This window comes from Scleropages formosus, chromosome 6 (genome assembly GCF_900964775.1).
Source record: "Scleropages formosus chromosome 6, fSclFor1.1, whole genome shotgun sequence".
NCBI classification, from domain to species: Eukaryota; Metazoa; Chordata; class Actinopteri; order Osteoglossiformes; family Osteoglossidae; genus Scleropages; species Scleropages formosus.
In genome coordinates this window covers 20,882,574-20,909,211 of record NC_041811.1, presented here as the reverse complement: position 1 = coordinate 20,909,211, position 26,638 = coordinate 20,882,574, and the positions used below count along the sequence as shown (strand labels likewise).

The window sequence follows — 26,638 nt, the reverse complement described above, 5'->3', positions numbered from 1 at the left end:
TTCAACACATCTTGAAAAGGCAACAGTTACCAGGACTAATCAGAATCATACTAACCCTCTCTTTTTTCCATTCTCGCTTTAGAAGCTCCCTCAGCTTGTTGGCCTTCACAATCCTCTCGCGTTCAAAGGAGATACTCTGGTTCCTTGAGGTCAAGGTGGACAGAGGTGGATGGACCTTTGTAAATGACACAATGCCCTGTAATAACTTTGGAGCCACTGGAGAGGGTTCACTTGTGAAGGCCCTGCTGTGGCTGGGGGCTGCCTCCTGCTGTCGCTCCAACACTTCCGCAGGCAAACATGGCGTTGTTTTAGATACAAGTTTCCTCGCTTGAGAAGAATCACTCTGGTTTTTGGAGGCTGATGACAAGGGTGCAGGTCTGCTTTGAATTTTGGGCTGTTTTCCACAGCTAGAAGCCCTCTGTCTGCTTGGAGATCTGAGAGCATGTGAGGAATTGCTGTTCAACTGCAGCTGGCCTTCAGATTCAGCTACTGTGACCTCAGCTGGGGGACTTCCTACTGCCTTTGCGGCAGGAGACCTGGGAGTCCTGTGAAATGAGCGGGTTGGTGCTGCAATCATCCTGGTCTTGGTAAGAATTTAGGCATGACACAAAATCGATTTCTTCTTTGCCAGGAAGGAACTGGGGGGTTGCTACAAGCAGTGGTCTCTCCATTCTGGTGTTTTCCATCCCTTCATCAGACAGCAGGAAAAAGTATATAACAAAAAGTAAGTTACAGTGCAGATAATTAATATGTCCTGGTAAACCATTACAGAAAAAAAAAAAAAAAAAACAGTAATTACATTTCATACTGAACTCTTATAGTTGGTCACATATTGGCTAAAGATTCAGACTTAGGACCAGAATGCTGCCAGATCAAGACCAACGATGGGTCAAGCTATGGTACCCTCATGCAGGCCCTAGCTAGTTTAAGAAAATTTTTAGCAGTGTAATGGTAAATTACAAGAAATGTTTAATAAAAATATCACCAAAGAAATAAGACTTACAAGTGAAAAGAAGCTTTTTCCGGCTGTGAACAACGGGTACTATGTGTTGAATGATCGCTGCATTCTTTTTCATCAGGTTGGTCTGCTGCCCCCTTCTGCACTCCAGCTCCACCAGCTTCCGTCCCAGAGCTCTGAGGTGCTTCATCACAGTCCCGAGCATCATTTGTGCTGCTCCACACAGGCTGTGCATCCTGTGTGGCGGTCAGCCCTCGGCTTCCAGGCCTTACATTGGGCCGTACAGCAATCCGTGATCTCCGCATCATCCTGTCAGTAAAGAGTTCAGCACAATTTAACACCAGCAATAAACATGATACTAATCTAAATGAGAACAGGAAAATATAACCTAATTATAATGTTAACCAAAGTAACAGAAGTAATACTCAGGTGTACCTATGGCCAAAGGAGCGCGCGCACACACACACACACACACACATTTTCAGAACCGCTTGTCCCATACGGGGTGGCGGGGAACCGGAGCCTACCCGGTAACACAGGGCGTAAGGCCAGAGGGGGAGGGGACACACCCAGGACGGGACGCCAGTCCGTCGCAAGGCACCCCAAGCGGGATTCAAACCCCAGACCCACCGGAGAGCAGGACCCGGTCCAACCCACTGCACCACCGCGCCCCCTTCGCCAAAGGAGCAAATGAATCTAATTTGATCTGCTTAGGGAATCCACCTGTCTATTTTAAAGTACGTGCCAAAACCAATATACAGACAAAGGACAAAAAACTGACACTGTTCTGATCACAAACGCCTTACTATACTTACTACTCGATTCTATGACAAGCCAGTGGTAAAAATGACTGCATCTTGCTACTACTATGATTTTATCTCAATGGCATAACCTAGTTTTTTTTTAGACATAGTCTTTTAAAATGACTCCGGTATTAATTAACTTCACAGTTCCTACACTCTGTTGTATAAATTTATATAATGGCTAAATCACTGTGAAGTGAATCTATCACTGTAAGTCGCCTCGGTCTTACTCGATCTGTTAAATAAAGGTTATTATTATTATGACAGGTGGCCCCCGATTTACGATGGGGTTATGTTCCGCGAGACCTATTGTAAGTCAAAAATATGGTAAAAAGCCGAAACCCTTAGCCTGACACCAGCACTTACCCTTCTCATACCCATGTGAACGCGGGCTTGAGCCCCTGAGCAGTAGGGAGAGGGGTGGGGGCAGGGTCTTCGCTTCGCATGCTGCTCCGCAACCGCTCTCGGTGCGCTCAGTGCCCCCTGCCGGCGGAGCGCGGAACTGCCGGCCACCAGCAGTAGCGACCCAATCCACCCAGCACGGCCCCGCTGCGGTACCTGAACACTAGCACTAGCACTAAACCCGCCTATATTCCAGAAGTTTGTTTCCACTCATACTTAAGTTACAGAGCATATCCTGCCCTGATGTTCTCTTTATTCGTCTGCTCCGCCCCATTGCTTTCCAGAATCAGATTTGAAGCTGCCATCTCAAAGACCACCTGTTCATGGAGTCACATGGAGGCCAGAGAGCCAGAAGATCCTGAAATTAACAAAACATCCTGCTCCAGTCCTCACTTATAATGGAACGCAGTTCCACCATTAATCATGTTCATTTTACTTATTAACAAAAATGGTCAAATATACAGCACTCAGAAACTTTGCTGAATGCTGACTTGTCCACCTAGGGTGTCCCACAGCGACCAAATTCTTTTTTTACCATGTCACTCTGTCAAATCATCCTTTGTGTTTGAATGAAGGTTATTAGAAATAAGGTTATTATTACTAGGCTGATTACAATATACTTTATTATGAGACGGTTTACACAAACGGTTGAAATATTGCCTTGACCAAATGGAAAATGAATGCATTTGCATTTAAGAAAGGGTTAATGGTGCCTTCTGCAGCTGTTTGTTCCTGAGCAGTGGTTCTCACACACTTCATCCCAAATCTCGATTACAATGACCGTGACTGTGAAACAGAAAGCCGAGTGCTTGCAAAAGCCACAAAAAGTCTGGTGCTGCTGTGCTCCGAAATAAATGACTTTCACAGCTCACAGACATGCTGGAATGTGTAGACTATAAGACACACACAGTTGTCCTCAGACAAGCTCATCGCATTTTACAACATTTAATTTAAGGCATGGAAAAACAGAAATTAAACAAAAGTGTCTTGGGTTTCTGGAGTAGGAGAAACAGCAGACACAAATGGGAGGATGACCAACAAGGATATGCTCCAATCTGTATAGAGTATTAAAGAAAAGATATGACCGCAGACATGGATGTTAAATGTACCCTGTAGGCTTTAGAAAAGAGCTCATGCCTTATGTTATTAGTTCTTAAAACAAGTGTACTGTAAATAAATCCATATAAATATACAGATTAGTTGGTCGCGTACATTGATTCTCATTAACACACATTAACAGCCAAGTTTATCTGTACAAATTTTTTATTTTCATTTTACATGAGTATATCACGTGTACTTCATAACACTAAAATGACTAAAACAAATGTATTGTATGGTTGAATAGAACAGTTTCTAAGTCTGGCCTTTCAGCTCAGTTGGTTCAGTTGGTCACACTGAGTTTCTAAGTACCAGGCAGTACTGAGAAAACAGAACACAAACTCCTACCATGGATTCAAGCACTGACACTCGTGTCTCACTTTAGTAGAAAAATATATCCAAAACAATTTGTATGACGTGAAAGGCTAATTCTAAATGTCAAATTGAATAGGATACACAGTACAAGTGCTGCTCTTAAGACGGGTCATCCCTGCTTTCACGTCTTCCATAGTTTCAGTACAATAAAATAACAGTTATTACATTTACATCACACTGTACATATACACAAAAAAAACCAAATGTTGCAAATGGGTTACATTTCTTATATGACAGTAATAACAAATACCAGTTTTTGATTTTTTCACTGGCCTATTCTATAATACTATCTACTGTCGTAATCTTAGCGGAGTGGGTAGCTGAAATTAGACGCATGACCTTCTCAATCTCAACATGGCCATGATCTGCACAATGCCCTTGTGTCTTCACAAAGCATTTATCCAGCCCAAAAAAGTTATTTACTTAAAGCTATTCAAAGATGCAAATTTTACCCTTGACAGGCACCGATAAGAAACAATGCATCTAACCTTCCAAAAAAGACAAAGTATAAAAAACTAAAATTAACACAACATCCTGAGACAACTGTCAAATATATTTGGTATACATAGCATACAAGTGGTACATTTCATAGAGCTAAGCCCCCTTTCAAAAATCAGTTGAATTCCTCTAAAAACCATTCACATTGTAATAAGAAGTTATAAAATCTTGAAATAGGGATACAAGAAACACAAATTGAGAAGTAGTTAAAGAGGAAATGGTATCAAAATACTGCTGTATACTGAAATGACCATGCTGAACAACACAAGAAAAACCGTATGACAGAAAAAAAAAAAAACAAATAAATACAACTGAAATTACTTTGACTACACTCATGATGCAGTTGTTAGTATGTCTTCATCCTAAAAGTTTCAGTCTTTAAACAAAAAGCAATAAGCCAATAGTATTACATTTTTGAAGTGCATAGCAATATTACATCAGCTTTTTAACATTCAGAGTTGACTCACGTTCAGTTTGAGACAGGCTCAATCTGAAAAATGGGATTAAGAAACATTTAACCAAATAATTTTACACAACCTAATTTACTTTTTTCCCCCCCAAATAGTTTTCTTATTCTTCCCTTTTGTGCACATCGTTGAAAGCTTTCAATTCAACTACTAAATGCAGAAATTGACCAATGTCAATTATTCCATTTTTGTATGAGACTGATCAGCTTCCTTGCAGTTTTTATTTTTCTGATAAAAAGGTAAATCAACAAAATGTCCAGAATTTATTAAAGCATTATTGTAAATGAATACTGAATGATAAAGGAAAATGTTTTGATAAATATTAGAAACACTGATAAGTAAAAAATTGTGTAATATAACTAATGGATGTACAAGTGCACAAAAGATGGTATAACCCACTGTTCTAATTATCCTAATATCCAAAAGCAAAGCACGTAACTGAAAAGGACAAAAACTGGTTTCTCGACAAAATCAGATTTAAAAATTATCTTCCAAAAGGCTGTATTATGATGTGATGAGGGTTGAATTCCAGGACTGTCAGGGTTCGATTAGGACGAAACACAGCCTTTCTAGGAACACAGAGACTACATGGTTCTTTAAACTGGCTCATTTTTGTGAGCAAGAACATTTAGGTTCAAAGCTGTTCCTCAAGCATCTGTCAGGATCCTCTTGTCTTCTCACGGCTGGTGTCCATCTTGGTACTCGACTTCTGTGAAGATATCACTGAAGAAGTACTCTGTCACCTTCGTGGGTTCCTTACCGTCAGCCTTATGTACCATTGGTTTGGCACAGGAAACCTCACTGGGTGGAGATTCTGAGTCTTGAGGGGATGCAATCTAAAAGAAAATAAGTCAAAATATATAACAAACAAATCATCTTAATCAAGCCCACAACTCACAAATGTTGCAATGCTTAAAAATTTCTAATTGTTAAATACATTTTATGCCAAGTAACAGGCCTTTTGATTCATATAGTCTGTTGAATCAAATCAAGTGTTCATATACACTTGTTTTCAAATTTTTCATTGGCATTTTTAAAACCACTCCTTGTATGTTACCCTATAGTTTCAGCACTTTTCTCTGTAAAGCATGCTAAAGCAAAATCCCAAAAAGGGTCCTATGTAGAACTAAATACTAACCAAATGTATTTCTACAGCAGACTAAGTCTAAAGATAATTTGTGCAATAAAAGTTGAGCATGGTTACATTATGTGTGTGTACGCCCTGGGACGAAGCGACCATGACTTTGGAACAGGTGTCATTTATCGCAGGGGTCTCTGTGGCTGTTCCCATGGATGCTGCTGAGGATCTTCTTCTCTCTACGCGAGCAGTGTTCACCAAAGGCCTCTGAGATATGGATCTGCTCATCCTCGCAATGCCGGCAGAGCCAGTGGAAGTTTTGTTGGAGATAAAAGACAGGAATCCTCGGGGCTTTCTTCCAGGCCTCCTAATCGGAAGCAAGAAAAAAGTTCATTGGAATCATGAGCACATACAAAAATCCAAGTGCTTATCTAACAAAAAATGAACAACACCCATGGCTCCTAAAATACTTTACTTGATGTGAACCATTATTTTGTGCATATAAATTATCTTGAGAGCACCAGAGGTTTGCTGTTAATTTTGTACTATAAACCACAAATCTAATTTCAGGTAATTGAAAGAAAGTTGCCCTCTGAACACAAAGACTCCTCCTCACCTGGTGAGTGGCCCATCTGAGGCCAGGGGTGGGATCTGATAGTTTGGCTCTGACTCCTCCTCTTTACTGCTGTTCACTTTCTCTACTCTAACAGTTGTATCCGTGTTCTGCTGCAGAGGGTCAGTATGGCCCACAGCACCTCGTTGCAGCTCTGCAGCAGCTGGCATTTGAGGCTCTGTGAGGCTCTGCCAGGCAGAGATTGTGGCTACTGTGGGAAGTTCTTCCTGGAAAGACATCTGGAAGGAAATAGGTGCTGCAGGTTCGTCTCCAAGATCCACCCGTTCCCTTTCTCTGGGATTTACTGGTGCACTCTCGGAAGGGCTTGGACTGGATTTACCTGGTTGTAAAATAACGTTTTATTTGAATGAAAAACAACAGAGCTGAAAAAGAACAGTCACTGTACAATAAAAATTAATAAGGCTCTGAGATGTGTGCAAAACATTTGCTACACTTAGATTAAGAAGGGAAAAAAATAGTTCAAGGGTCAAATATCAATTGAAAAAAATATTTTTCCCCCTACCTCTTCTTGTCTTGATGGCTATTCTTCTCTTTTTCAGAGGATGGACAGCATCCACACCTGCCTCCTCAGATCCAGTATCCAATGGACCACATGACTCCTCCACTGGTACCAGTGAAAGGGTGATATCTTCCTCTTCTTCAACAAAACACAAAATGAACTTTTAGATATCAGTTTAAATCTGTTCAACTTTTCCATTAATGAGGAATAAAAACAAGCTCAGAATGAATGGACAATGTTTTACATGCCTTTATAAATCAAACAACTCACCAAACAGGAATAAAACAGACTTGGCTTTCACTTAAAACTATAATCTTCACATTAAGACTAATTCGGACAACATGATCTACTGGGATCTTACCGCATAAGTCGTCAGGTCTTTCAGCATGACATTTCTGAAAACATGAAGAAGAACACATTAACTAGCTAAAGAGACATTGAACTAAGGAAATGTCCCTCTTTTCTCACATTTTATATGAATCTCAGATGCTCATGATGCAAAATCTAGAAGATGACTCTCCATCCCTTGTAAAAGATGGGACCCACCTCGCCTCCATGCTCTTCCAAGGGGTTGCTGACCATGAAGTGAGAGATGCTGCTGCAACCTCCTGCCATCTGTACTTCTGATGCAGTCAGGGGATCTCTGCTGTACACACACACACACACACACACACACACACACACACACACGTAAAAATAACATTTATATGTCCTTTAAGGTCTGTTCAGTACTTTACATATATAAAAGACAAGGAAGTTGTGAATTTTTCCATATGTTAACTTTGCTATGCATTTTTGCTTAGCTGACACATTTATCCAGATTTTACATTTTCCCAAATATATTTAGTCAAATAACTTGTTTTAACATGCTGTATTACCGTGGCTCAGGAACATCATCCATCCACAACTAGAGTAGCTCTGTGGAATATGGCAATTTTGAGGATAACCTTTACCTCTGAGGTTCAGACTGTGCATCCACAAACATTAGAGGAGAGAGGAGCTCAGCGGTGACTGTCCCAACTGGAACAGAGCTGGACTCGTACTCATCAGCTGGCGATGATGGAATTTGGAACAGAGTCAGGATAATAGTGGGCTCCCGGTGGTTGAACTCATCTGAAAGAGATCACGAGAATGAGGACTCGATACGTATGTCCAGTCAATAACTGTTAGAAGAAGCACTTTGTTAGGTGATTATGCAGCCATCGATGAGAGAGTATTACAGAATTTAAAACAATAAATCACAGATCCACCATACCTTCTGTTGTGCCACTGGGGGTAAAGACAAGCTCCTTGTCAGTGTGGAGATTTGTGGCTTGTTGCTAAGCCAGAAAGAGAATCATAATTGTGAGCCATTATCCAGACTCTGTTCAACTTAAAAAAGTATGAAAGAGGTACAATAAATAAATCAATCATCTTTATTTTATACAGTACTTTTAAAAGCAGCTTTTCAAAGTCCTTTGCCATGAGGATTTAGTATAACTCTAAAGCAATCGCTGAAGAAATTTACAAAAATAACAGGACTTAAGAAATTACAACAATAAAACAACAAAAAGAGAAAATCACAGTGAGATAAATGGAGGGGAAAGGGAAACCAAAAAAGGCAGCTTACAAGTATATTTTGCAAAAGTGATTTTGAGCATGTGTTAAGCCCAAAATAGGTATTGATTTTCAATCTTAGCATGTTTCTTCATTTTATCTGTATGACTAGATATAAAGTCTAGTTTAGTAAGAATAATGAACACATCATAACCGAATTAGAAATCCTTCAGCATCTGTAAACATTTAAAGTGCTTTCAAATAGATAATTTTTCTACAGCAGAGGTCCTTAAGGTACTTTAGTACCTTACTAAAGTAGATAAAGGAAGTATAAAGGACAAAGATCCTCCAGTAATTTAAGCTGACACTTATATATGCTGTGCTTCTATGCCACCCACTGACACACATTATACATTTCCTCAAGTGCAATCCATTTGGACTTGTTACCTAACACATGCTGCACTTTGCCCAGTAAACCTTCCCCTTTATGTGTTCACTGATTGTTGCAGTGTCTCACCTGTTCAATTGTTGCTTTGCATCCGGGCCTTTCACCTTCCTTTAACTGAGCTTCACTCATAGATGTCCTACAGGAAAAGAGAGAGTTACACTAACAGAACACCAAAAAAATAAGCTGAACCTCACAGTCATCTATAACTGTGCAACAAAGTACAGCCATGAATTTGGACAAAATCCAACCCCCACATACTTGACTGCTTCTGCGTCTGCACTTTTTGCCTTAGCTGGGGTCTCTTCAGTCGGCCGCCCAGTAACTAGCAAAAGAATTCAAAGCACATGACTTCCTTGCTTTACCGACAATTTTTAGCAAAAACAGAAAAGTGAACATTTTTACACTTGTACTCTTTATACATGTAGAGGTTCAAGTGAAGTCTTTCTGAACAAGTTGCCTATGGGTACGATAGATTTCTTTTTATGGACTTTTACCTACCTAAATTGAACCATGAAGCTAAATTAGATATCTGTAGGCATTTACAGGCAATCCCCGAGTTACAAACGTCCGACTTACGTAGAACCTGTACTTATGAACCATCCCCTTACCCACCGAAAGCTGAATTTATTCTTGTCACCCTTAAGTAGCAATCAAATGAAAACTTCATAATTCAGCCTATTATATTAAAAATTTGAGTTACTGTATATACAATTGTTTTTAATAATAAATGGGGGCTACTTTGCAAAGCCCATCTAAACGTTGGGCGTCTACAGCGGTTTGCTGGCTTGTATGCGAGGTGCATGAGCCCGAGTTAGGAAAAGAACGAAGTCTGTTCTAAGTGTCTCATATTACTGTATTTGACTTAAAATTTTTTTGTTTTTACAGTCCTAACATGCACCAAAGTGTAAATGTGATGCAAATGATAGTGATGCATCCAAGAAAAAGGAAACTATCACGATTGAAACTAAGAGTAAATAATAAAGTGAAAGGTGAAATGCCACCGAACAATGGAAAAAGTGGACATTAAAGTTTCTTTAATGTTTTGCACATGCACACAATCTCGCTCTCTCTCTGAGAGAGCACTCAGCTACAAAAGACACTTCTTCTCAGTTGCGGAATCTCACTCCAGACAACCCCGCCTCCTGTGTTCTCAAATCTACCTCACTTTGCTCAAGTCCTTGTCCCTCGACCCCGTTTTCGGATCTTCGCCTGTGTTCAGTTCGCCGACCGACCATTCGCCCATCCCTGACCACAAGAACATTCCTAGCCGTTTGATTTTGAATAAACGATCCGGTACTTGGGTCCAGTCTCCTCCGTGTACTCTGTTCATCATCACAGTCTAAACATTTATTATTGTCTCTTTCCATGTTTCTCTCTATTATTAATACTATAGTTACATTATTATTATTATTACGTTTACATTTATTCATTTAGCAGCTGCTTTTCTCCAAAGTGACATAAATCTCGTTATATTATTATTACATCATTACATTGTATTATCATACTGTATTGTTATATTACAGATGTTTTAGTGTATCCAAAGTGTTTCCTTAATGTTTTTTATGCACAGAAAGATACACGAAAGATACACTAAGTCAAACATTTGACAAACTGACATCAGATACCCACTATACCTAACTGTTCCAACTCACATTAAAATCCGACTTAAAGACAAACTGAGGACACGGAACTCTTTCGTAATTCGGGGATTGCCCGTATTTAGAAAACTCACGCAGACCCATACACACGTGTGTTTTTGGAAACCTGCAGAACTACATAGTACGTCATCAAGAGAGTAGTAAAATAGATTGCATTTTGCTTGGAGCGGAGGTCAGCACAAAAGAAAGCACTAAAGCCACTTTTAAGAAATTGCTTATCCCAAAGCGAACTCTGATTCAGCAGCCCCTTCCCTGTGTCTTTTTGCCCTCACCTGTGTTAGGTGCTGAGTGTGTCTGGGATGTTGCCCTCTGTGGATTTCGAGTGGCACGATCCAGGTTGGGTTTGGGCTTGGGGAATCGACTTCTCCGGCTCTGAGGCTCTCTGGTCCTCGGAGGTAATGCATCAGAGCTCTGGGCCCCTTCCTGAGAATTACTAACACACACGATGCACACTAACTTAATAAAAGCAATGTCAGATAATCACTATTAGTGATAAACAGAAAAACGGAAATAGATCTATCATGATCCATCCTCCAATTCAATAATGAGACATGCTGACAAGGAGAGATTAGTCTTGAGCTCCTTACGCTGAGTCTTCCAACCTTTCATTCATTTTTTTCACACTTGCTCCTTCATCCTTGCTTTCTTCCAAAACTTTACCCTTGGCAATATTCTCAGCATTACTCTTTTCTTCTTCAAAAGGCTTCAGAAAAACTGGGCTTGAAGCAAAGTCAGCAGCATCTTCTAAACAAAAAAAAAAAAAAACCAACATGAAAACAGGTAACTGACAACAGAAAACCTGTGCTATACCAGTATAGTACCAATAACTGGGTAAGGACACAACAGCAGCAAAAAAAAAAAAAAAAAAAAAAAAAAAAAAAAAAAAAAAAACACACACACACACACACACACACAACACCAGCTTAACCACTCCATCTCCAAAAGTCCACCAGAGGTCTCACCTGAGCTGGTGGGTACACTACTCCGGCTCAGCTGAACTTGACATTTTTGGGTTATTCCTCCCAAATTTGGTCTGGGTTTTGCAAACCGGCTTTTTCTGATCTGTGTGGCTTTAAGAAATGAGCTCAAGTCAGACGAGGGGTCCTCTGCATCTCTTGAACTGAAACAAAGCCGATCACAAAGTTCAGGATGTATTTAAACAACACTTCCACACTAATGTGTATGTTTACTCTTCATGATGTGGCATTACCTGGCACAGATGTTACTCTCTTGACACGATGGAGACGGGCAAGAGGTCTCTATCCGTTGATTGTCGGATCCATAGGTTTCCTGTACCATGTCTAAGTGTGCTGCAGATTCAGGCTGTGGGTGATTAGCCCTGTCTAAAGAGCTGGGGTCAGAGAAGTCACAGGTCTTGGTATGAGAAGGCTCTGCAACACACAGTGTTTGCTCAATATGTTCCGGCTTGTTCTCCGTCCCAGTTGCATCCTCTTTTTCGGGCTTCTTTAAGGTGGGCTCCTCAGGAATGGAAGCTTCTGCTCAAACAAAACACCATGGCATTTTCCTTTATTTACTCAATAATAGTTGCATTCACACCTTACTTTTCAGCAAAGCTTGTATTCCAGCTGCAGACAAAACATTTGCTCACCAGTGTGGCATGTGGAGGTAGCTAGGGAGAAGAGTTCTGGGTTTCTTATTGTCAGGAGTGTCCGGGCCGCCTCATTAGAGCTCTCTTCAGAGTTTGTTACCACTACAGAACGGTTAAAGACAGCAACATTCTTACAGTAACATTTTACTAAGGCGGCCATCACCTTTACTGCTTTCGTTTACATTTACATTTATTCATTTAGCAGATGCATTTCTCCAAAGAGACATATCGCAGAAAAAAAAAAAAAAAAATACAATTTGTGCATTAAATTAAGAGAAAAAGACATGGCTGCAGACATGTGATTCTTAAGTAAGCCTAGTTTGCTACTTTCCACTTGATGTACCACTGTTCATCAAGAATAAGGTACGCAAACAATCACACACAATGCCTGAGTAGCGGCTGTGTAAAGGCCTATCTGGGGAAGATCATGAAGTTACGATGTATGAACTTTTACACTGTACATGAGCTGGAAAGATCTTCGGAGAAATGGGTCCGGAAAAGGTGAGTTTTCAGACCCTTCTTGAATGTAGACAGAGTTTCTGCAGTTCTGAGTAAGAGTGGAAGGTCATTCCCCTTACAGCGGAGCCAGAACTGAGGACCTCTACCTTTTGTGCGTGGGACCACCAATCGAGCACAAGTAGACGAGCAAAGGGGTCTGGCTGGGGTGTAGTGGGTGATCAAATCTTGTAAATAGCTGGGAGCAGTTCTATTGATACATTTGTAGACAATAACCATGGTCTTGAATTTGATTTGGGCAGCTATAGGAAGCCAGTGCAGAGAAATAAGTAGAGGAGATGCATGGGAATGCTTTGGCAAATCAAACACAACTAGTGCAGCAGTGTTCTGTATCAGCTGCAGAGGTTTGATGGCAGTAGCAGGAAGGAAACACAGGAGAGAGTTGCAGTAGTCCAGATGGGAAGTCACCATGGCCTGGACAAGTAGTTGGGCAGAGTCCGTTGTGAGGTAGGGATGGATCCTACGAATACTATGCAGGATGTATCGGCAGGACTGGGTTGTGGCTTTGATGTGCCGAGAGAAAGACAGACTCGAGTCAATCATCACTCCCACACTCTTGGCCAAGGAGGTAGGCAAAATGAGTGAGCCGTCCAGTTTGATCGAAAGATCGCGATAGGAGGACAAGACAGCTAGGAGGTGAAGAATCTCTGTTTTAGAGATGTTGAGCTGGAGGTGGTGGTCAGGCATCCATGCAGAGATGTCTGACAGGCAGGCAGCAATGCGTGCGGAAATGTCTGATGCTCCAGGTGGAAAGGAGAGGAAGAGCTGGGTATCATCAGCATAGCAGTGACATTTGAATCCATGGGAGACTATGACCAGGCTGAGGGAGGAGGTGTAGACTGGGAAAAGGAGAGGACCCAATACCGAGCCCTGCAGGACACTGATTGAGAGAGGCAGAGGAAAAGAACGAGAGCTCTGCCAGACCACTTGACAGAATCTGTCAGATAAACCATCTTAGTGCTGCTCCTTTGATCCCAAGCTGACTAAGAGAGGAAAGTAGAAATCGGTGGTTGACAGTGTCGAATGCTGCAGACAGATCGAGGAGGATGAGGATCGAGGAGAGGGAGGCGGCTCTAGCAGCTTGGAGAGCATCAGACATGGCCAGAAAGGCTGTCTCAGTGGAGTGACCAACTTTGAAACCAGACTGATATCCATTGAGGAGATGGTTCCGGGTGAGGAAATCAGACAGTTGATCACAGGTCACCCGCTCTAGAGTTTTAGACAGGAAGGAGGGAGACCGATCTGTCTTTCAAACATACCTTCTTCATGTTCTGGGGACAAATACTCCATCACATCCTAAAAACAGGAAAATAACTATCAGTACAAAATAAAGAAAAGTCAGATTAGGTCACTTGGTGTAAAAAACAAAGGAGGAACTGATGCAATACATTACTTACAACAAGTAGATCTAACTGATGTTCTGTAGTCACAGTCACCTCCTCCTGCACCCCTGGGCACTCTGACTGAGAACAGAGGCTATCCTGAGTTTCAGACACGTCCAGGACATCAGGGACATTGACCGAAATCTCAAGCTGAGTAGAGAGGGGATATAAAGGAAGATAACTATATGCAAAAGTACGTGCTGCACTTGCACAATATACATTCATTACCCATTATCAATGACCGTTTGTCCAATGCAGAGATGCTGTGGTCTGAAGCTTATGTGATCATAGGGTTTGAGTTAAGGTGCATACTGGATAAGGCACCAGGCAACAACATGCACATTCATTCACTCACTCACTACACACTATGAGCAACTGAGTGCCATCTAAAACTGAAACACATGCCCTTGGACTTTGTAAACAAACACAAGGAGAGCATGTAAACTCAACACAGTATGAAACCATACCTGAACCCACAGGCAAGTTACTGTGAGGCATCGGCACTATCCGCTACGCCACTATGTCATTCAGCACACAATATGGCCCAATTCTGCTCATTTCAGTTCATCTTTATAGTGTGCTCTTCTCAGCAGAGTGACGCAGAGTACTGAACAATTCTGAACAGAATAATCATTTCCAAAATCAAGACAGTAACAGAAACAGTGATAACGTCTGAAAAAGTTGGACAAATAAACTAGTTGGGAGCTGAGGAGAGGAAAATGGAAGAAAAAAAATATATGATGAAGGGGAGAAGAAATAAATCATCTGGGGGGTTCAAGTGCCAGTGGTTACCCACCCCCCCCAGGCAAAACGACACAGCAGTAAAGTTCAGTTTTACTGGATTTCCACACACACCTCCTCCATGCTTTCCTCAACCTCCAGCCTCACAGGTTCTGGAGAACGTAGGCTCAAGGGCACAAAGGCAGGTGCCTGGTTCTGCTCCTCAGGGTTGATGGGAAAACTGTAGGTCTCCTCGGGCCGGGCCTCACTCTGTTCCTCTTCCTCGCAGTCCTCTGGAAGTGGGGCTCGCAAGGTGACCAGCTTGGACCTCAAGCCTCCCTTGCTCCTCTTGCTCATGTCCAAGTTGGGCTTAGGTTTGGCTCTCCTGCGCTGCTGTTTGGGGGAGGCCTTTGGTTGTGGTGGAGGAGAGGTGGATGAAGCCTCATCAGGGGAGTCTTCCTCTCCAGCCTGTTGCAAGACCTGGGATATCTTCGGGATTCTTCCTGACCTGTCACAGGCAGACAGGCACAATATATAATTTTCAGGGTTAAATCGCTGATTGAACATGTGTATGTGTGAACAGCAAACTGTGCATTGCTGCACCTGGTGGGCTTGTTGAGCATCTGTTCCTGCATGGCCATTAGGTCCAGCTCATCCTCTGTATCCTCGTCCTTATCATCGTCAAGAGAGGTGACGCCTCCAGCTTGCCTCTTACTTTGCTGAGGCTTGTTCTCCACGTATCCTTCAGCTTCAGCACCAGCCTTAGTGACAGTAAAGCAGCTGTTAAAAAAAATAACCTGGCACTGGAAATAAAGCCCAGTTCAAAAGCTTGTACTTCTGGTTCTGATAACTGCTGTTAAGACAGTAGCTGAAAAATATTAAATAAAACTAACAATTCGAAAAAACTGTCAATCTTTTAAGACAGCTTTGTTAAAGCTTTACTTTTTGTGACTTTAACTGCATTGTATTTTATATTCTGTGTTTGCTTAAGACTTTGTATTCCAGATGTCCACAAGAGAGCTGTAATACATCATGATTATTGTTATAAAGGAATAATAATCAGCACAATAATCTTCATTCTTCAGATATGACCATACTGTATATATAAAATACATGCATGTTACATTCTGTACCTCTATGACACCAATTTCCTGATCTTGCTCACATCCTGCTTTAGCTTTATTACAAGGCTTTTCTTTCATCCCCAGAAGCTTCTTGGCCCAGTGCCTTTCAAAGTTTGGGATAGGTTTTTGGAGGCGTCCCCTTGACAGCTGGGCTGGCTTGATCACTGGCCCCTTTCTGGCTACCTCAGGATGATCAGGTGTCTCCAACCTGATTTTAACAAACACAGAATACATGTTACAGAGCCCAAGCTCCCAATTCTGGATCTTGGTGAGCTTTGCAGTCATCCTTAATCTGTTAAAAATGACTGTGATGAGAGAAAAGGCATATTATCAACTTCAGTGCATACAATTTTCATTGTAAAGCATTCTCCTAGACTAATAGCTCCAGCTGGAAGTGAATTATCAAGAGTGTTCTCTTGAAAATGCAGTGCTGAACTGAGGAAGTTCCATTATTGGCTTTCTCATTTTTTAAATTCAGTATATTTTTAAAAGCACCCATTCCAACAAAGCAGCCTCAAAGCATTTAAAGGGTACAATGTATACAGACACACAAAACAAATATATCCCACAATAAATATATGTATATCAGGTGAATTGTTGACTCTCCCCATAGTGTGTGAATGTGTGCATGAAATTTTCCTATGGTTACACTGCGTTGGACTGGTGTCCAGTCTGGGGTGTATGCTGTCTCGCCTAGTGCTTTATGCTTCCCCGATAGGCTCTGGATCACTGTATCCCTGGTTTGGACAACAAGGAGTGAGTGACTAAATAAGTATACGTTAACAAAATTATGTGGGTAAAATGACAATGTAGCAAAAACATCCCATCAATAATGTATGTTAAATGTTAATCCACTTATTTTTACCTTTTCGCATCAGCATGAGATGCTGGAGTGTCTGTAACTAAATCACTGACTACAGCATCATCTGTCAAGAGCAGAAAAAAACAAGTTACCACAGCGTAAGAAAAATTCATGACTTTAAATGATATAACTCATGTCCCTGTTCAGCGTTGTTGTGACTTTAGCATTACCATCATTACTACAGTTAATTGGCCTCCTTCCATTTGTGTGCTTTTCAGAGGATGAATCTTCCAGTTCCTCAAGTTTAGATTTGTGTTTCCTTTGGAAAGAGGCATCTTCGTTTGCAGACCCAATGACATTAGTGCAGTCCTCATTCTCTTTCTCAGCTGTCTCAGAGTCCACCTCAGCCACTTCGTTGTCCATTTCCTCCTCAGCAGTTTGGTCATTAGGGCTAAGGACCTTACCTAAAGTTAGAAATGGAGTGACCAAGCACAAATGTTTTGGGAAACAAAGAAAAAAGCTGTGGCCTTAAACCCTTGAGCAAAGTGGCTAAAAATATAATTGGTGTAAAAGACAAGTGTTGTGTAAAGCAGGGGAGTCAAACATACAATCTGTTATCCAGCCTACATGATTAGTGGGCAAGTTTTTGCCTGCAGCTGAACACTGTTATTATAGACTTTATGAAATAGCACTAATAATACACAAATGACTAAATCTGCCTATCAAAAGTTATGTAACTAAATCTATTATACCATCATACCACCAAATGGCCAGCAATACTTTGCCCACAGTGACAGCATATTCCAGTGGAGAACAGATAAGTGCATGTTAATGTGCGCATAACTAATACACCCAAGTAAACACAGCTTTGCCAGTATAAGCCTTTCAAAAAAATACAGCTGTATAGGATATTGATTTAACACATTTTTTGAAAATCAGCTTTCCAACAAAGTCAACATTTTGGTAAACTTGTGACTAGCAACTGATGAAAGCATGCTATAATTAATGTGGTTGACTTCGCAGTTTTCATCTGTGGTGCTGATAGACATATGCACATCAGGTAAAAATATGAATATAACATTTCACTGCTACACAGGTTCAAAATAACCCAGCGTTGACAACTTTTTCTGCAAGAATTATGTCCCCACTCGGAACAATTTCCGTCTGTGAACAGCTATTTTCTGTAATGAATAATCCACACAGCCAATTACAGTAACACTTTGTTCTGGGTTGTGGGGGGGGGGGGGGAAAAAAAAAAAAAAAAAAAAAAAAAAAAAAAAAAAAAAAAAAAAATCGGAGCCCATGCCGGAAGCACTGGAAACAAGGCGGAAGGGGTACACTCTAGATGGGATGCCAGTCCATCGCAGGGTAGCCACACACACACACACACACACACACACACACACACACACACACACACACACACACACACACACACACACACACACACACGATCAACCATTCACATACAATGGCCAAATTGGTGTTAGGAATTCACCTGAACTAAATGTCTTGGACTGTGGAAGAAAACCAGAGCACCTGGAGGAAACCCATTCAGACAACAAGAGAACATGCAAACTCCACACAGATAGCGTGGGTTTCATTCCTGCACAATCTCACACCACCCCTAACCCTACCTCCAGCCATAGCCCAGGCTCCAGCCTTAACCCGACCTCCAGCCCAAACCGTAGCTCCCAGCTGAAATCTGGCTGCTGCGCAAGCCACAGCGCCAGCCCCGCAAAAAGCCGAAACCCTTAGGCGGGCTCCAGCACATGCCCCAGCCCGAACCCTAACCCTAGATCCAGCCTTAACCCTACCTCCAGCCATAGCCCAGGCTCCAGCCTTAACCCGACCTCCAGCCCAAACCGTAGCTCCCAGCTGAAATCCGGCTGCTGCGCAAGCCACAGCGCCGGCCCCGCAAAAAGCCGAAACCCTTAGGCGGGCTCCAGCACATGCCCAGCCCGAACCCTAACCCTAGCTCCAGCCTTAACCCTACCTCCAGCCCAAACCGTAGCTCCCAGCTGAAATCTGGCTGCTGCGCAAGCCACAGCGCCGGCCCCGCAAAAAGCCGATACCCTTAGGCGGGCTCCAGCACTTGCCCCAGCCCGAACCCTAACCCTAGCTCCAGCCTTAACCCTACCTCCAGCCATAGCCCAGGTTCCAGCCTTAACCCAACCTCCAGCCCAAACCGTATCTCCCAGCTGAAATCCGGCTGCTGTGCAAGCCACAGCGCCGGCCCCGCAAAAAGCCGAAACCCTTAGGCGGGCTCCAGCAATTACCCTAGCTCGAACCCTAACCCTAGCTCCAGCCTTCACCCTACCTCCAGCCATTGCCCAGGCTCCGGCCCTAACCCTGACATATTACTTGCTGCTCCACTGTGCCACCGCTGTTGTGAATAATATATAATAATAATTGTAATATGAATATGTCAAAGCATGGTTGTCAACTCAATGACAGCAATTTGAACACTGTTCTGATGCTTGCCATTGCTCCATTGCATACTCCATAATTTGCGACTGTTGTATAAGCTAAGCAGTATCAGGCAGTAACAACATAAACAAACAGCAAGTATGTCATGGTACCTTAGTGATACTTCATTATTGATTTATATTTTTTCATCTGGAAACTGCTTACTTTTCAGTAACAGTAGCACAGGGGTACTGAATCAGCATACAGCAATATAGAGTACAGGTGAATCAAGCATTAATAACTTACTGCGGCTATGAATAGTGTTCATCCGCACTGCTAATCATCATCTCTGCTGTTACAGAAATATGATGTACAAGACTGGCCCACTGCAGGCGGCACAAATCCTACTTGGCTTGCTCTATGAAACAAGTACGACACCCTGATGTAAAGTTACCTTTTTGTTTACTAGACGGTTTTCTTGCTACCTTTCTCTTGATCTGACTATCAGGTTTAGATTTCTCCCGCTTCATGTTCTCCTCAGCCAGAGTCTTCTTCAGGAGTGTGTTAAAGTAGTTAAGGTCAAGTCGGCGCTTCTCTCCTGTGAAGTAGACAATTTCTGTTAAACAAGGGTTTGGACGGTTTATACCTAGAATTCACTTTCTGACTTAACCAAAGTTACAGCAGTAAGGTTCAGATTGCATTCAATTTAGAGGAGTAAAACAGAAAGACCAAAAAAAAAAAAAAAATCTCAGTTCATATGGCTTTTGCACTTACTGAAAGCCTTATCAATCCTCCAAGAATTAGTTCGCTCTTCTTTTTGAATTTGTTCTGTGAGAAACACAATGGAACAACATTTTTAAATAATGCAAAAATGTATTTATAAATATATAATCTAAAACATAGTCTTTGTTTGTAAACTATATGCTTATAAATTTATTTTTGCCTCATAATGGGTACTTGCATAGTTTCCGTAACTACATATTTTTACAGGAATGGAAAAACCTCGTTCCCCTCTAGAACCTGTGAAAATTCTACATAAACCTCCCCCCCCCCATGTTTTCTATTTTTATCTGTTGTCCAAAGATTACTGGACCTAAATTTTACCAATGCTTTGCTTTCCTGCAAGGCAATACACAGATGCACAAAGACTAACTTGATAACGCTGACACGTGTCTTTAAAGCGTATTCATGACTTCTGAAGTGGTCTGTACCTTAATCTCTGCCCTTTCACGGTGAGGAAAAAGCTGGCCAATCATGGAGAAGTCAGTCCCTACCATGCTGATGGCCAAGAAGAACATGTCTGTCTCTGCAGACACAAGAAAACATAAGGAGGATGAATCCGTCTACTGACCAGTATTTTAGACTGGACACACAGTATATACTATGCCAAGCTGTATACTATACGTGTCTTTTTTTTATTTATTTATTTTTTTTTTACTACTAAATCATGCTTTTCCTGTCAATTACATTCATGCATTTAGCACACATTTTTCTCCAGAGTGACACACAATTCAGAATACAGGTGGTCCTCGATTTACGATGCTTCGACTTACAATTTTTTTGACTTTACGATGGTGAGCTGGCAATAGACATTCAGTAGAAACTGTACTTCGAATTTTGAATTTTGATTTTTTTCCCCCCCCCCGGGCAAGAAATATGCGGTGGGATACTCTCTCACGATGCTGGGCGGCGGCAGCTATTGGCATCTCTCAGTCTGCCATGCAGTCGCTATACAAATACCCCCCTGTACCTAGGCTGTGTTTTCTGCATCCGTAATGTCACAGAAACACCCATCTGTCTCTCCTGTTACTGGTGGGAAGAACAAGAGGAGGGCAATTACTCTTGAGGAGAAACTCAAGATAACAATCAGCATGAAGGTAGCAAGCCCGTGATGGCCACTGCACGTATGTTAGGCTATGATGTTTGGTAGGTGAGGTGTATTAAACGCATTTTTGACCTACAATATTTCTGACTTATGATGGCTTTTGCAGACCATAACCCCATCATAAATCGGGGACCACCTGTATACAAATGTGTACCGAACCTTATACAATTTCTTTGCTATTATATAGGTAAGGTTAATGAAAAGAAAATGTTTATAATTAAGATAATCTTTGTTAATTTTTTTTATTTTTACCTTTGTCAGACCAGGGCTTAGTGTAGCTGGTTTTCCGGAAGCTCGAGTAAGTCGTTGAAGATCCACGTTCAAAAATGGGGTCATTCTCCTCCACTGTGTTAGGGCCTTTAACCCTCGAGACCTCAACAGTTAAACTGAAATGTACAAAAAGTGATGTGCTGGGAAAAACGCTGGAGGATTCAACTTGTCTTAAGTACGTACACTTTCTTGCCATAATTCACGGAGCTTGTAATGTGGCAGAAAAGAATGTAGCAAAAAGTTACAAAACAAGGATGTTACCTTTCCTCATCGATAATCAAGGAACCGTCTTCTGCCACTTTTACCCTAGGCACTGCCAGCTGAGCATCCTGGGCAGGATCATTATCAGTATCCTCCACATGCCTGTCATCCTCTACTTCATTTTTTCGTGGGTCCTCATGCAGACTTTAAAAAAAATAAAAGGAAGAGCATGATCAGATTCTTTTTCAGAAGGGCTTAGTAATCTACAATCACACAAAAAGAAATGATAGATGCTGTCAAACATGTATTCCACATCAAGAACCACACAGAGGCTCTTACTTTTTGCACGGTGATGACGGAACAACTTTTTCAGTGTGTTTCATCTCCTCCACGAGGTAGGATCTGTTTGATATCAAATGATTTTTAACTCTTCAAACATCAAATATAAATTTATAAAGCTTGGAAAAACACAAAATTACAATGAAACGTGAATAGCAAGAATCTCAGAAAATAGCTAAAACAATGTTGAAATGAAAAGGTAATATTACTTCATTGGATTGGTGTCTGGAAGATAGTGGATAAGGTCTGCCATTGTCATCTTGTTACGGTCCTGTGGTGTGTTGCATTCAGAAACGATGGATTTGCTTTTCTTGTGCTTCTACAGGAACACATTTTTTATTAATCACTACTGCAATATTGTTAAATATACTGAGAAAGTTACAATATTTAACAAACTTTTAAAGAAGCATCATACAAAAAAATACATGAAAAGCTATAACATAAATCTAAGTATAGTTTTTACACCATGTCTAGTGGTGGTGGCATTATAAAAACAAAAATTAAATTTGGCATACCACAAAAAAAAAAAAAAAAAAAAAAAAAAAAACAAAAGCAAGGTGTACAAAATGAAATATGGTCAGTAACTGTAGAACACAAAACAGGAATTGGTAAGTTTGGCATTTTAAGCAAAGGGATATTATTTCAACACATCTTGAAAAGGCAACAGTTACCAGGACTAATCAGAATCATACTAACCCTCTCTTTTTTCCATTCTCGCTTTAGAAGCTCCCTCAGCTTGTTGGCCTTCACAATCCTCTCGCGTTCAAAGGAGATACTCTGGTTCCTTGAGGTCAAGGTGGACAGAGGTGGATGGACCTTTGTAAATGACACAATGCCCTGTAATAACTTTGGAGCCACTGGAGAGGGTTCACTTGTGAAGGCCCTGCTGTGGCTGGGGGCTGCCTCCTGCTGTCGCTCCAACACTTCCGCAGGCAAACATGGCGTTGTTTTAGATACAAGTTTCCTCGCTTGAGAAGAATCACTCTGGTTTTTGGAGGCTGATGACAAGGGTGCAGGTCTGCTTTGAATTTTGGGCTGTTTTCCACAGCTAGAAGCCCTCTGTCTGCTTGGAGATCTGAGAGCATGTGAGGAATTGCTGTTCAACTGCAGCTGGCCTTCAGATTCAGCTACTGTGACCTCAGCTGGGGGACTTCCTACTGCCTTTGCGGCAGGAGACCTGGGAGTCCTGTGAAATGAGCGGGTTGGTGCTGCAATCATCCTGGTCTTGGTAAGATTAGGCATGACACAAAATCGATTTCTTCTTTGCCAGGAAGGAACTGGGGGGTTGCTACAAGCAGTGGTCTCTCCATTCTGGTGTTTTCCATCCCTTCATCAGACAGCAGGAAAAAGTATATAACAAAAAGTAAGTTACAGTGCAGATAATTAATATGTCCTGGTAAACCATTACAGAAAAAAAAAAAAAAAAAAAACAGTAATTACATTTCATACTGAACTCTTATAGTTGGTCACATATTGGCTAAAGATTCAGACTTAGGACCAGAATGCTGCCAGATCAAGACCAACGATGGGTCAAGCTATGGTACCCTCATGCAGGCCCTAGCTAGTTTAAGAAAATTTTTAGCAGTGTAATGGTAAATTACAAGAAATGTTTAATAAAAATATCACCAAAGAAATAAGACTTACAAGTGAAAAGAAGCTTTTTCCGGCTGTGAACAACGGGTACTATGTGTTGAATGATCGCTGCATTCTTTTTCATCAGGTTGGTCTGCTGCCCCCTTCTGCACTCCAGCTCCACCAGCTTCCGTCCCAGAGCTCTGAGGTGCTTCATCACAGTCCCGAGCATCATTTGTGCTGCTCCACACAGGCTGTGCATCCTGTGTGGCGGTCAGCCCTCGGCTTCCAGGCCTTACATTGGGCCGTACAGCAATCCGTGATCTCCGCATCATCCTGTCAGTAAAGAGTTCAGCACAATTTAACACCAGCAATAAACATGATACTAATCTAAATGAGAACAGGAAAATATAACCTAATTATAATGTTAACCAAAGTAACAGAAGTAATACTCAGGTGTACCTATGGCCAAAGGAGCGCGCGCGCGCGCGCGCGCACACACACACACACACACACACACACACACACACACACACATTTTCAGAACCGCTTGTCCCATACGGGGTGGCGGGGAACCGGAGCCTACCCGGTAACACAGGGCGTAAGGCCAGAGGGGGAGGGGACACACCCAGGACGGGACGCCAGTCCGTCGCAAGGCACCCCAAGCGGGATTCAAACCCCAGACCCACTGGAGAGCAGGACCCGGTCCAACCCACTGCACCACCGCGCCCCCTTCGCCAAAGGAGCAAATGAATCTAATTTGATCTGCTTAGGGAATCCACCTGTCTATTTTAAAGTACGTGCCAAAACCAATATACAGACAAAGGACAAAAAACTGACACTGTTCTGATCACAAACGCCTTACTATACTTACTACTCGATTCTATGACAAGCCAGTGGTAAAAATGACTGCATCTTGCTACTACTATGATTTTATCTCAATGGCATAACCTAGTTTTTTTTTAGACATAGTCTTTTAAAATGACTCCGGTATTAATTAACTTCACAGTTCCTACACTCTGTTGTATAAATTTATATAATGGCTAAATCACTGTGAAGTGAATCTATCACTGTAAGTCGCCTCGGTCTTATTCGATCTGCTAAAGGTTATTATTATTATGACAGGTGGCCCCCGATAATCGATTTACGATGGGGTTATGTTCCGCGAGACCTATTGTAAGTCAAAAATATGGTAAGTGGAAAAATTCATTTAATACACCTATATAATTATACACCTCTGTGCGACAGACCGGGAGATACGGATCGCTGTCGCTGCCCAGCATCGCGAGAGAGTATCGCGCTGCAATATTGCTTGCCGGGGGGAGGGGGAGTCAAAATTTGAAGTACACTACAGTTTCTACTGAATATCTATCGCCAGCTCACCATCGTAAAGTCGAAAAAAATCGTAATCCCAATCATCGAAAGTCGGGGACCACCTGTATTATAATAATAGTGTGGGTTTCCTCCAGGTGCTCTGGTTTCCTCCCACAGTCCAAAGACTTGCTGTTCGGGTACCCCCACAGTGTGTGTGACAAGAAAGTGTGCTTCACAGGTGAATTGATGAGTGACCCAGTCGTATCTAGCAGTAAGTCACCTGGTGAATATAATATAATTTATGGTGTGTGGTGGGCTAGTTGATCCTGTTGAAAGTCGCTAAGCGTCTGCTCAATAATAATAATAATAATAATAATAATAATAATAATAATAAGGATATCATGCCTCTCTCCAGCGTGTCAGCCTAATGAGAAGTGAGATTGCATTTGTCTGCAAGTGGGGAAATGCTGTCAGGTTGAAAGAAGCACCACTAGACTTAGTAGTAGTACTAATTATAACAACTCACTCGGTCCAGCCAGGCTTAAGCTTAGGCGTAACAGACAAAAATGCTTTATAGTTAGAGAGCTACTTTTAATACGTTAAATAAGTAGGTGTACTTAACTCCAAAATATATGAAGTTCACATAAAATACTCACTTTGACGATGTTTCATTTTTCTACCAGACATTATTTTTCCGTTTCGTGCTTTTCAATGTCCTCCGCCATGTTGATATAGGTGACGTCATGAAAAATGCGCCGTTGGTTTAGCAAAGGATTGTTGGAGCTGTAGTTCTTAACACTTTGGCAACCGCTACTTTTATGCTCAAAGTAATACATTTCCCAGTACTCAACGGCAGCATGATGTAACGCAACAAATTTTGTTCAGCTGCAGAACGTAGTATGAATGTCGGCGTAGCGAATGTTCGCATTGTTATGTAAATACAATCTGAATCTGTGTATATTACATTAGCATAAGTTTTTTCAAGTTTTTTTTGTGAGTTTGTGTGAATTCAGTGATGTGACGTCGACTGGCTCATAACATGTTAACCACAGTTGAAAAGCTACGAACATTTATTTAGGCTATTTATTTTTAATTGTATGTGTTTCTATTTAATAACATTTCTGTTTTTTTTAGGAGTGAACAGGTGATATGGGTGTAGGGCAGAGCGGTACTGTAGTGGTTAGCGCTGCTGCCTTTGGATCCATAGGCTCGATTCCCACCTCTGGCTTTTGAGCAGCAAGGTACTTACCTCAAATTCCTCCAGTGAAAATATCCAAGTGTATAAATTATAAATGGGTAAACAGTTGAGTTGTAAATACCTTTATGTTATAACTCACTTTGGAGAAGAGCGTCAGCTAAACTAATGGATTTGATGTTGCAAGCAATAGGTGGCAGTGAATACCATTTGAGCATAGCTTGAAGGCAGGTGGTTTCTATGAAAATATTTTAAAAAGTCCTTTTAACACATTTGTATTTATTACAGCTAAATCAAAGATTTTTACAGAAGGAAAGTTCTGATGCCAACTGAAGAATGAGTTTTTCAAATAGAACTCCATGACACTTCAGTTTATGTTAAAAGACTTTCAAGATATAATTACTTCTCTTAATATGCAACAAAACCTTGCTGTGTGGTCTACCAACTCAGGTAAGAAGATGTATGGGATTCATGCTAGGTGTCAGACATATGGGCTTTTTTATGAAGAAACATCCCATATGAGATTTCACCTTTTGCCTTCCTAGGGTTAGGTGACACATGACCTGCGTTCAGGGGGTGCTGTGGTGCAGAGGGTTTGGCCAGGACCTGCTCCCTGATGGATCTGGGGTTTGAGCCCTGCTTGGGGTGCCTTGTGATGGACTGGTGTCCTGTCCTGGGTGTGTCCCCTCCACCCTTGCACCCTGTGTTAGGCTTTGGTTTGCTGCAACCACTACTTGGGACAAGCAGTTTCAGCCAGCGTGTGTGACCTGTGTTCAAGGTAAATGTTGAACAGGTTTGTGTCAAATTCTCTAGTAATTCTTCTCAAGTCAAAGTATCAACTTGGAG

At 41.6% G+C, this 26,638-nt stretch overlaps 2 protein-coding genes and 1 long non-coding RNA gene across 3 annotated transcripts in view; 1 reads left to right on the top strand and 2 right to left on the bottom strand.

The window, feature by feature from the left end:
• LOC108923720 (transcription factor TFIIIB component B'' homolog) overlaps positions 1-587 on the bottom strand; it is a 33,321-nt gene extending 32,734 nt beyond the window's left edge. The window contains exon 1 of the mRNA XM_029253080.1: positions 56-587. Within this exon, the coding sequence (XP_029108913.1) occupies positions 56-577 (522 nt within the window). The 5' untranslated portion in view covers positions 578-587. The remainder of the gene's footprint in view (positions 1-55) is intronic.
• A 2,832-nt stretch (positions 588-3,419) lies between these two features.
• Positions 3,420-25,327, bottom strand: LOC108924969 (transcription factor TFIIIB component B'' homolog). Its single transcript, XM_029253062.1, is given in 33 exon segments — positions 3,420-5,437; positions 5,806-6,046; positions 6,296-6,632; positions 6,816-6,950; positions 7,174-7,207; positions 7,359-7,458; positions 7,766-7,925; positions 8,068-8,131; positions 8,866-8,932; positions 9,055-9,118; positions 10,727-10,887; positions 11,042-11,198; positions 11,417-11,574; positions 11,665-11,950; positions 12,064-12,165; positions 13,839-13,875; positions 13,977-14,111; positions 14,817-15,189; positions 15,285-15,442; positions 15,815-16,013; positions 16,671-16,731; positions 16,838-17,071; positions 19,471-19,614; positions 19,791-19,833; positions 19,836-19,844; positions 20,228-20,322; positions 21,154-21,287; positions 21,433-21,576; positions 21,712-21,774; positions 21,921-22,030; positions 22,408-23,038; positions 23,356-23,619; positions 25,254-25,327. Coding segments are annotated over 32 exon segments (5,058 nt in total). The 5' UTR covers position 23,619; positions 25,254-25,327; the 3' UTR covers positions 3,420-5,278.
• A 497-nt stretch (positions 25,328-25,824) lies between these two features.
• LOC108925050 (uncharacterized) lies at positions 25,825-26,418 on the top strand. Its single transcript, XR_001965374.1, has 3 exons — positions 25,825-25,838; positions 26,081-26,242; positions 26,338-26,418. It is a non-coding gene; the product is annotated as an uncharacterized LOC108925050 (long non-coding RNA).
• Positions 26,419-26,638: the final 220 nt, after the last annotated feature.